Here is a 12,692-nt window from a genome sequence, read left to right as displayed (position 1 = left end):
CACTCACAATTACACATAGCCATCAATGACCACGACAAGAGGTTTCATATGTAGAAATACTGGTTAAATACCTGAACTTGACATCTTTACTTCTCAGTCAGTTAACCTCTTTGTTAACACAGATGAAACTGGATTGAGTTATATGAATTTTTAATATGAATTTACTATGAAAATTTCAATAAATGGACAACAAGAATTTGAAGGCCAGGGGCTGAATAAAGATTGTGGGTTTGTTTTGTTTTGTTCTGTGGGTGGGGCTTAGTAAGTCATAAAGAATCAAAGCTGCTTCAGAATTCAAGAAGGTCTTCAATTGTGTCTCATCCCCCTTCCCCTAGCAACCAAATTTATATTGCCAAGGAAGTCTTTCCCATCCCATTGTAGATGAGTTTGAGTAAAAATGTGCCACATTAAAATCTTTGTCAGTAGCAAAAAAAAAGTAGCCATAGTAGCTAAAATCTGTTGGTTCCCTGGACGACCCATGAAAGAAGCACCTAGCAATGGTAAGTTGTGAAAAAGACAGTCTGCTCCAATTTCTTATGATTCATTTGTTTTTAAAAGTGGTTATAACATTTGAAAATCAATATAAATATATATATTCTACATTTATATGTTTACGTATATTGCTTAATACCAACACTGTATGTGATAGGTACTATTAGCTCCATTTTTCAGCTAAAAAAAAAACAAAAACAAAAACCGATACAGAAAAGCTAAGCCAAAAGTCACTCAGCAAATAAATTGAGGACTCAGGACTAAAACTCAATTAGTCCACTGGACTGTGCAGCCAATCTATTCAGCTCTTTAAGTTGGCACAAGATGTTAGAACCAGAGAAAAAAACAATATTGTAAATTATGACTAATGAATAGTACACCAATAGGAAGCACTTTCTTTAAAAGACTGAAACTTTAAAATGAACTTTGTAAGTTGTCTCAGGCTTTCTTATAAAAAGAATCCATCTTCAGACACACAATCACTTTGCATCATAAATGTGCAATCATAGTGATATGCAAATTAAAGTCACACTGAAATACCACTAGAATGGCTGTAATCCAAAAGACAATACCAAATGTTAGCAAAAATGTGGAGAAACTGGAACCCTCATATATTGCTGATGATAATGTATAATATATGGCCACTTTGGAAAAGCAATTTTGCAGTCTCTTAAAAATTAAACAGAACCTTACAAATAATTCCACTCCCAAGAGAAATGAAAACCTACATCCAACAAATACTTGTTCACAGAAGCATTATTAATAATAGCCAGAAACTGATAACTCCATGGTGGGAACCACATGTGATTCCTACTTTGTTGGACTCACTTCATAAGTTTAAATTAACAGTTTATCATCCCACTGTCTACCCTGTGATGTTTTTTTAAGGCTCATGCTTATTCAGTGTTCTCTAACATTGTGATTGTATGCTAGTGATACTACTTTTAGAATGCTCTTATGAAGTGAGGAAATCAATGTGTTCGAAAGACAAAAAAAACTTTTATAAATGAATGAACAAATGAATGCCAAAAACTGGAACTAACCCAAATATCCATCACCTGGTAAATGGATTAACAAAATTTGGCATATCCACCCCAGCAAAAAAAAAAAAAAAATGGGGGAAATTTCCAGAAAAGACAAATTAGAGACTGAAAGTAGATCAGTGCTAGCCTGGGCCTGGACGTAACAGCAGGGATTGCTTCCAGTGGGCTCTAAGGAATTTTGGGGGATTATGGAAATGTTCTAATACTGGATCATGGTGATACTTATACAACTATATAAACTTACTACAAATCACTTAATTGTATGAGTGTTATAAGTAAATTATACCTTAAAAAACTGTTACAAATAAAACGGGTATCAGCAAAATGGCTCATTAAATCATAAAAGCATGTTTGCAGAGAGGAAACTGATTTAAAAAACAAAAACAAACAAAAGGTAACTTCTGTTTGTTCCATATTAGTAACACCTGAATGATGGTTGTTTTGATTTTGAAATTTACCTGCATTGTTTGCAATTCACTATTCTCCCATGGAAATGTTATTTCAATCTAAAGTCGTTTTAAACATACTTGAACTACTAAGTATAATCCGAACATTCCCTAGGATTCACCTGCCCAAATGTTACCAGTTGGATTCTGAATCATTGGAGAATTTCAATTGTCCCTGACTACAAGTCTCTTCCAGTTATTTCTAGACATCCCCAGGTGATATTCTATAGAAATTTAAGAACCAATCCATTCTTTTTTTTTTTAAGATTGTATATATTTGGGAGAAAGAGAGTGCACAAGTGGGGGGAGGGGCAGAGAGAGAGGGAGAAGCAGACTCCCCGCTGAGCACAGAGCCTGATGTGGTGCTCAATCCCAGGACCCCAAGATCATAACCTGAGCTGAAGACAGACACTCAACAGACTAAGCCACCCAGGTACCCCCTTAAGATTTTATTTTTTTGAGTGAGAGAAGAACAAATCCATTCTTGTTTTACTCTAATTCAACAAAGTTCTCTTGGATGACTATTATGTGAAAGACTCTGGGATACAATGATAAACAAAGTATCTCTATGTCCAGGAAGGGGTGGGTAACCAGAGGCGTAAACAACACAAAAAATTTCCCCCAAAAGGTTCACTTCCTGAAGTCCTTTAAAGGAGGGTTCTAGCCATGACTAGTGCCTACACAAAGGTTTCTTGCTGTCCCAGCAGATATCAGTGGTACCAAGGTTAATCTTAAGAGGAACACTGATGATATTCTAAACAGATGTAGGGAGATCTTTCTCTGTTTTGTGTCAAGCTTCTTCACTTGAACTCTGAAATTGCATTGCTGATGTCTTCAAACTCATAAGGTCAACATCAATCCCTTCACCTCTAGCTCAAGTCACCTGGAAAATAAACATGATCACCCTTATGCCTTCCTCTCCTTTTTTTTTCCCACTCCAACACACTTAGGCCATTGCCTTATGCATACAGATGCCTGGGTTACCTGCCAGCCACACATACACACACATACTTTTTCTCAATAAAGCCCAGTGTGACAGCCTGCTGCATGAGATGTAACCAATTAAGAGATGAAAGAAAAACCCATTTTGGTTCTGACTCTCAATTATATTATGTGTGAAGTTCAGTGTCTCTTAAGAAAACATCATTCTGTCAGATGGCTGCTCATTTTAACATAAGGCATATGTATTTTCCAGAGATGTATCTATAGTTAGGTATATTATCAAAAAATAATAATAATAGTTGGTCTGGATTCTGAATTTTGATCACTTAAATACTTGAAATGAGCCAGAATTCAATTGTAGAAATTGCTAAGGACAAAATGTTTATGAAAAATACTATATCAATAGCAGACTTCAAGAAAGTGTGTCATATTAGAGCTTCCCAGCTTTCATGTACAGATTATTTAAATAATAGTCTTTTAAATGCTTTTTTTTCTTATACTTCTGACTGTGTGAGTACTTTATTCAGTTGCCTTACTGATTCAAACAAGAATATAAATAACATGAAGACATATCATGTTGTGTCCTGATTTCACACAGTTGTGTCAGTAATCATGAGAAATAGGCTTTGCATAAGTGAGATGTGAATAATTCTTTAGTGTCTCTAATATCCAAACCAGTATAGAAGCAGAAATCTAGGTTTGCATTCTTTTCATACAACTATGTTATAAACACCACAAGATTAGCTACATATACCTTCCAAATCACATCCATACATATACACACACATTCGATCACAGTATAATTTTAAATCAATTTATTGATATAAAATTCATATATAATAAAATCTACCCATTTTAACTGTACAGATTGATGACACAGAACATTTCCATTAACACAAAAATTCTCTTCATGCTCCTTTGCAGTCAATCCTTTCCCCTCACTCCTGACCCCCAGCAACCATTCATCTACTTTCTTTCACTTAGCATAGTGCTTTTGACATTCCTCCCTGTTGTTCCATCTATCAGTAATTAGCTCTTTTTTATCATTGAGTAGTACTCCATTTTATGGATATACCACAATTTGTTCATCCTTTCACTAATTGATAGACATAGAGTTGTTTCCATTTAAGGCTACTTACAAACATTTGTGTATAGATATTTGTATGCACATATAAATTAATTTTTCTTGGATATATACCTAAAAATGGGGTTGGTGGGTCAAATATTAACTATATAGTTAAATATATAAGAAGCTTTCCAAAATGGCTATAATATTTTTAATTTCTACCAACAAGGTGTGGCAGCTCTAATGGTTCCACATCTTTGCCAACACTTGGTATTGGTCTTTTTAAATTGTCATTCTAGTGAGTGCATAGTTGTATTTCATTTGTGATTTTAATTAGCATTTCCTTAATGACTAATTATGTTGAGCAAATTTTCGTTTGTTTACCAGTCATTCACATATGTTTTTTGATGAAGTACCTGTGCTAATCTTTACCCAATCTTTATTGGTATTGTCATCTTTTTTTGTTGAGTTATATATTCTGAATACAAGTCCTTTATTAGTCCTATGTTTTACAAATACTATTGCTTATTCTATGACTTCTCTTTTCATTTTCTAAAGTATTTTAGAAAAACAAAGGTTTTAAAATTTGAGGTATTCAAAATTATCATTATTCTTCTTTTATCATTCATCCTAAAATATCTTTGCCTAAATCAAGATTACAAAACTTTTCTGTGATTTTTCCTTTTTCCTTTCAAAATTTTTATAGTTTTACCTCAAGTCTAGGTCTATGATTGACTTCAGGTTAATTGTTAAATACAATGTAAGTGTGAATATTCATATTTTCCATAGAGATATCTAATTTTTCCAGTTTAATTTGTTTAAAACACTGTTCTTTCCCATCAAATTTATTTGGCACCTGCTTTTGAAAATCAGTTGATTGTAGATGTGATGGTCTATTTCTGGACTCTATTTTGTTCCATTTATTCATTGGTGCAAATACCACACAGACCTGATTATGTAGCATTACAGTAAATCTTAAAACTCTATAGTATAAGATCTCCAACTTTTTTTTCCTTTTTCAAATTGTTTTAGCTTGGCTAGGTCCTTCCCATTTCCATATACATTTTAAAATCCTCTTTTCAATTCCTACAAATTCCATTGCAGTTTTGATTGGAATCACACCAAATCCATAGATAAATTTGGAGTTGATATTTTCAAAATACTTAGTGTTTTGATCTACGAACATGCTATAGCCCTCTTTGTTTATGTCTTCTACAATTCCTCTTTACAATCAATGCTTTGTAGTTTTCAGTGTCAGATCTTGCACATATTTTATGTTAAATTTTTCCCTAGGTATTTCACATTTTTAGGCTAACTTAAATGTGTTATTTTTCGTTGCCAGTTGTTCACTGCTCACCCTATGCTTTTAAGAAAAGTCAGAAACAGTATTCTGAGTAGTGTGGATTTAAAAACAAAAGGAAAAAGTAGCCCCAAGTGATAATTCTTTCTAATGAAGAAGAAAGTATAGCAATAGAATTATTAAATTACAAAAGCAATGTAAAAGAATTATCATTGCTGACTCTTATTTTTGCTTTTATATTCAAGCATGAAAATTACTATTTATTCATAATGAATGGTTATATAAAACATAACCAGAGACCAGTGAAGAAGAAAAAGCATTGTACTTAGAGTAAGGAGGCCTAGATTTAGGTTATGACCTGCATACGGAAAAAATATATAGTCCAAGAGAAATAAACCTTGACAAACATTTCCTGCTCTTTCATTTTTTATTCAACTAACATTCAGTGAACATTCAGAAAGACCAAACACTATGCTAAGTGCCATAAAATGGGAAGAATCCTGTACTCCATATCATTGAGGGGTTATAATGAAAGTTCAAAGGAGAATGAGTTACATAAAATATTTTGGTAAACTGGGGCACCTGGGTGGCTCAGTCAGTTGAGTGTCTGACTCTTGGTTTCAGCTCAGGTCATGATCTCAGGTCATAAGATTGGTCCCACATCCAGCTCCATGCTCAGCATTGAGTCTGCTTCAGATTCTCTCCCTCTCCCTCTGACCTACCCCCACTCTTTTTCTCTCTCTAAAATGAATAAATGATATCTTTAAAAAAAATGTTTTGGTAAACTAAAATGTAAGTTTAGTATGTTAACTAACTGGAATTAAAATTAAAACTTAAAAAAATAACAAATAATAAATAAAACAACATGAAAGATAAAAAAATAAAATATAAATTTAATGTGTTACTATTACTTTGATTATAGTTATGCCATGAAAATCCATATTTATAGGTACTGTGACTTTAATACAGAGCTCATACCAAAATAAGAAAGTGGCTCTGGAAAAAAAAGTAAGTGGATTATAGCTGGAGAACCCTAAAATTAATCACTCCATGGCACACCAAACCCTCTCTCTTCTATTACTCTGTAATTGTATGGGATAAATACTACATACATCCATAGATATGGATGAAACCTGACTTGTCATTTTTAAACCCTACAAAGGAAAAGAACAGACTTGAAATTTATAAAACTTTTTCCTTCCAGATGAAGGAGGTAGGCTTATTAATTTCTATTAATAGGAGACCTTCTGCTGACAATTTTTCTATTAGGAGTCTGGCAAACTCACAAATATGACAGATGGACTAAGAATTCAGAAGTATGCCAAAAGGCTTTATGCAAAGTGACTTAGTCAAAAAATATGCCAGTTTCTCTGGTTATAGATTAAGATCCAAAAATAAATTCATGGTTTTGGTCATTATACCTTATAAATTGCTTGAAAAATACTTTTTTGTGTTTTGTGTTTTTAATTTTTTTTTTTTAGGTTTGATTCTCATAAAGGTTTCTGGTGTCAGTTATTGGAAGAAGGTAAAACAAAATGCCTTGGAAAGAGCAAAGGAAGAAAATACCCTCCAATGGATCTTGATGTAAGTATAAATCTTATAAATACAAATTAAATAAGCAAACTAATAAATAATATGTATTTTCTTATAAAAGTGGTTAAAATAAAAATTTAGCCCTTCTAAAAATTACAAGTGACATTTGGACTTCAAATGTATCCAGGTTGCTTATTTGGATTTTTCCAATGATACATTACCTGTCATACAAGAATAAAGGAAAACAGAACTTTCTATTTTGAAGCAGAACAAAGAAGGCAACATCTCATTACAAAAAGAATGATACATTCACAGAAAATTTAGCCCTAAAAATGAAACCAAGATAGGAAATACATCAACTAGAAATTGAAAACAGGACCAAAAGATTTCTGTTTTTTCCCCCACTAAGTCACACTATATAATAAATGTGGCCTGCACAGTAATATTTCTTTGATAGTTTTCTTTGGATAATTATTAAAATTTACCTTCAGAGCACTATAAAAATAATCCTGACACATTAATAGAAACTCAAGGGCAATTTCCATGGTATTTCAAGAAAGTAATATAAAATATATCATTTTCATTTATGTCAAATCTATTTCTCTATTATATTTACTATATTTATTAAACTAAAGTGTTTAAAAGACACTATACAACATCTTTCTTAGCATTTTATTTTACTCTTATCAAACACAGACATACTGAGACATAATATTAGATTTTGTGGTAGAGAAAGATAAGAAAAACAAAATTTTTTAGAATATCAGTACTTCCATATTGATACTCCAGCAAGGTTACTGTGTAATACATTCCAAGGGGTTTTTAACTCACACTTCTGACACCAAATGTGTGGCATTTCATACCAACCAATCATGCAAATTTCTGCATATACCAACGAGGTGCCCTACAATTTAACTCAAGTGTGACACTAACTAGTATAGACCCCACAGGTAAAGGGCTTACTACCACAAGACTGCCCTCCCTTCAGACTCCAATAGCAAATAACAAGTTCCCAGATTACTCACTTCTGTCCAAAGTGGCTACAAATCAAGGGGTCTCATGACCCCTTCCTCAGGTTTTAAAATTTTCTATAACAGTTCAGAGAACCCAGGGAAACACTTTACTTTCTATTATCATAAAGGATACAAATGAATAGCCAGGGGAAGAGGCACATAGAACAAGGTCCAGAAGGGTGCTAAAGCACAGGAGCTTCTGTCTCTGTGGAGTTTGTGGTGTATCATCCTCCCAGCACATGGATGCATTTACAAACCCTGACATTCTCCAGAGTCTTCATTTAGAGTTATTATGGGAGTTCCATCTAGGTAGGCATGATTGATAAAATCACTGGCCATTAGTCATCTTCTCAATCCCCAGTCCCTTTTTCCTTCTTTGGAGGTCAGAGGGTCAGGCTGAGAGTTCTCAACCTCTAATCTTACATTTTGTTCCTGTAGCAACTAGCCCCCATCTGACACTATCTATGGTCCCACCAAGAGTCACCTCATTAGCATAAATTCAGGTATGGCTTAACTTATTATAAATAACAAAACACACTCCTTTCACCCCTATCACTCAGGGAATTGCAAGCATTTTAGGAGCTCTTGGCCAGGAACCCGAAATGAAAACCAAATACATATATTTCTTATTGTATCACAATATCATGTAAATACTGGGTTTATCTGAGGGCGTAGAGTGGTTGCTTTTATGCAAATAGTGATCAGAGAGAAGGCAAGAGTAGAGGAGCCTTCTTAGAGACAACGGATACACGACTGTGAGAATGGATGAGAGGAGGTGGTACTGTCACAACGTGGCTCGTTTCTCCCCTTATTACAGAAAAATGCCAGCACCCAACTGTCACCAAAACATCACAGAATGCATTTAACCCAGGTAAATTAAGAAAGCTTTTGGCCTGCTTCTACTTTTACTTTGTTTGTGAAAATATAGTGTGGAAAAAGAATAAATTAATCTAAATTATTAGAATAAGAATAAATTAATCTAAATTCTAAATTAATACCATTAAATCTAATATCTCTCCAAATCAAAAGCATGTAATAGATTCTTTAGTTTAATAAAAGGCCAATATACAACCTGATATTGAATGTATCATATGATTCCCTCTTTTTATATTTTTATATTATAAAAGAATATATTATTATCTCCTCTTATTACATTATTTTACATGCATTTGTGTGAAGTAGTCAGATTACCGTGACATACATTAGCGTATATCCTATCTGTGATTTTACCATCTAAAATACTCCCCCTTCTGAATGACAGTCAGATAACAATGTGTGTTCAATAAATCCTGCACACCACAAAGTTCTGTTCCAATAACTTTTGGCCTGAACATATTAGAATCTAAAATAGAACATATCGTACACTGCAAATCTCATTTCATTTGTCTTGCCATAATGAGAGAGCAAAGCAACAAGAGGAAAGGGTACTTGAGTAAGAGGACATGATTATGGGGACACACATACACATAATAGGGCACAGGACAAGAGTTAGTTTACAGAGGTGCACTGACACAGGCAGCCAGGTATGAAAATAACGCCCAAAAGGCCAATACGTTGAGGCCAGTATCAGGAGGTTCAGTTCAGACACCAAAGGGATGGACAGTAGAAATGGATCCCAGGAGGTTCAATTCTAGACTTAGTTAAGATGTTGGACAATTACTTACCAGATGGAAATATTAGAGAGCAAGCAGGCAAGAACTGGGTAGCCCCAGGCTGCTGCTATTCCAAGCAGGACTTGAGTAATAAAGAGAAAACAGTACAAAGTGAGCCATTAAGAGAGAACAAAATGGGGAAGTTCAGAAACTCAGAGACAAGGACCTCAGGCTCTTACCTAGATTCCAGGTCTGGCTGGCAGCAAAGGAGGCACAGAATTATCAGGCTCCCAGATATAGTATCTGGGAAATAATATTTATCTCTACTGTTTGCTTTTGCCTGATAATGCAAGCTCGGCCTGTCGGTGGTTTTAGAGCTAATGACTGAGGAAGACCAAAGACAGAAATGAGACGGACAGCCACAAATCACACAATGGTTTGGATTCTCCCTTGATCCCATTAATGGTTAGAAGATAGCACAAATATTCTATTGAATTCCAGTGATCATGATTCCTACAAAAGTCACTGTTACATCGAAATTATCAATACAAAATGAGACTTTCTTCTATGGTGTTTAAAATCGAGTACCAGATATGACATTTTAAAAGAATAGCACAAGGAATTAAATAAACATTGTTTAAAGGTTTGACTCTGCCAAAAATCTCAGAGTAGTACAAAGCCTGAAGGTACAGATGCAGAAATCCCCCCTTTACAACATTCCTAACAACGGTCATCCAACCTATATATGAATGCCACTAAATGCCATCTCACAGCACAGCCCTTTCCAGTTTTGACAGTTTCAATTATTAAAATCTTTTCTTTATTGAAGAGGAATCTACCTCCCTCTAAGTCAAGATAGTTTACAAGGCATTATTTTCCTTCCTTGGGTCAAATCATACAAATATAGCAGGTTAGACGTTAACCCAGTTAACCTACTACATTTTCAAGCCTGCCACAATACTGTTTTTAGCAGTATGCCTTTGTATGCCTTAAAACATCTCTTCAGAAAGTATTACATACCTTCCAAATCTAAATGTAAATTAATGATGACCAACGAGTATTTTATATTGTAGATGTTCCCAACTAACGTTCTCCAAAGCAAGGATGATTTTAATAAGAGCATCATATTAGACCCAACCAGTTGTCACAGCTATTTTTCTAGCAACTCAAACAAGTTATTTTTTTTTCAAGTAAATCACATGATTAATACAAAATCTCTTTCCGTAGTAAAAACAGTGTATGCTGGTAGAGCGTCTATTTTGAAGAAGAGAGTCACTGTGCTTCTGTTATGCTAAATAAATAGCCCAGGTGCTTAGTATAAATCTCAGATATGGTATACTTAAACATCATCACAGTATATGAAGTATACTTTAATCAACAAAGTGAAATGTCCTTTTGTGTCCCACCTCAGAGCAGAGCGTTTCTGTCAAGCTACTACCGAGATCACAACGTGGAACTGTCCAAACTGCTACATAGACTGGGGCAGCCTCTGCCATCCTGGCTGAGACAGGAGCTGCAGAAAGTGAGATAGCACTGAGAAAACTTCTTGAGAGCCCATCTGCCATGTAACATTCACCTTTCCCAAAGCTTCCAGAAGCTACCAAAAGGCTGTTTAAAAATATACCTCTTCAAATGAGAATAAAAGAACAAAGTTCCTTCCATGTGCTGGCATGTGGATGACTAGAAAAACAAAAACAAAAAAAAAGAAAGAAAAAAAAAGAAAACATACCTGTTACAAGCCTTGAGGCCTATGGCCTTTCTCTTAATCCATATCTGAGCCTGTGGGATTATTGTAGACTACTGTGCACTCATGTGGAAGTCAACTGCAACCAATATAGGTATCAGACGCAAATGCAGAATTGCTCCATTTCATAGTAATATTTACACTTTTATATATCAACTAAGATTGCGTCTCTGTAGATTTTTAGACCACTGTTTGCCTGTAAAATGTTTTCTTATTCTTTGATTCTATAAAGTGTCCTACAAAACAAGAAGCAAAATAAACATCACAATGTAGCATAAAATGCCAAAGGCATAATACCCATGAAAAATGCTTGCCAAGATATAAATCCACTGAATATTTAGAAAGAATTGTAAATTACAATTTGTGCTAGATCAGAGAGTGGAAAAGTTATATATGAGGTTTATCTGCATCAAAATAAAAAGGTAAGTGCTATAGCAAAGAAAAAAGTGATATTTCATACACATACTCTAGTGCATTTATGTAAAAATTACTAACTTCTCTGTCATAATGTAATTGTTATACTGAGATATGTTGTAAAGCCATCAAAAGGTATATGGAAACACGCTGAGTATACTAAAATGGTAAATAGTAAAGTGTACTCATGAAATCCTCTAAAAGGGAGAAATTGTTGGGGTCTGAAGATTTTCCATTGACAATTTATATCCTTTTTGTGAGCTACAAATCTACTCAAATAGTCCTCACTGGTTCTACAGAAACACTCGCATAGAATGTGAGGTATGTGTCATCTCCAGAAACATACTGACTTTTAAAAGTAAATAACTTTTTTTTTAATTTTCTCCAGAACAAGACCTATTAAATGAAAACTAAGCACAGTGTCTCTAGATGATATGTTGTTATTCATATTTAAATTATAGAAAAACTACATTTTTCCAGATAGTTCAAAATGAAATTGTGTAATGTAGAGATTTATAACAAAAAACAAATTGATATATGATTTTTAATCTCATATTTCCCATGATACTTTTAATATAAGGCAGAAGAAAATAAGTCAAGGCCGCGTCCCATTTTTTTTTTTAGAATATTTTGTATATTCTCTTATGGAAAACAATAAAACATAGTTAAGTATAGGGATTATCTACCAAATTAAATGGAGGAAGTACAAAGATGAGCCAGACATGATTCCTTAACTTAAATCTTAATTGATCATATGATTAATAAAGTATTCAAAAAAAAAGAATCATACTTATTGTCCTATGCTTGCATTTACTTAATTTTTAAATTCACTGTACACATAAAAAAATTAAGTAGTAAATTCCCTGCTATGATTACATAAGCCATTATAAAATGTTATCAAAAGTATGATCAGGAAAAAAAATATGCAAGGAAAAGCTACTGCCCAAATATTTTCTTTGTCATTATAATGTGTGAAACTAAACTCTATCAACCATTCACTAATTAGAAAACAAATTTTGAGATCCTTCCATTACTATAAATTTTTTAAATCACATTATAATTATTAAAATTTTTTTAAAGTTTTATGTACCCAAATGATACAACGTT

At 33.7% G+C, this 12,692-nt stretch overlaps 1 protein-coding gene across 1 annotated transcript in view; it reads left to right on the top strand.

Annotated features, from left to right (window-relative positions):
* Positions 1 to 11,999, top strand: part of LOC114196676 (bifunctional heparan sulfate N-deacetylase/N-sulfotransferase 3) — a 162,785-nt gene extending 150,786 nt beyond the window's left edge. Inside the window, exons 12-13 of the mRNA XM_028087403.2 lie at positions 6,771 to 6,873; positions 10,839 to 11,999. Coding sequence (XP_027943204.1) covers positions 6,771 to 6,873; positions 10,839 to 10,958 — 223 coding nt within the window. The 3' untranslated portion in view covers positions 10,959 to 11,999. The remainder of the gene's footprint in view (positions 1 to 6,770; positions 6,874 to 10,838) is intronic.
* The last annotated feature ends 693 nt before the right edge of the window (positions 12,000 to 12,692 follow it).

The sequence above is a fragment of the Eumetopias jubatus genome, unplaced genomic scaffold (assembly GCF_037043125.1).
Source record: "Eumetopias jubatus isolate StellerSeaLion01/CBP00866 unplaced genomic scaffold, mEumJub1_p1.0 scaffold_2, whole genome shotgun sequence".
Classification (NCBI taxonomy): domain Eukaryota; kingdom Metazoa; phylum Chordata; class Mammalia; order Carnivora; family Otariidae; genus Eumetopias; species Eumetopias jubatus.
This window is presented reverse-complemented; position numbering and strand designations above follow the sequence as displayed.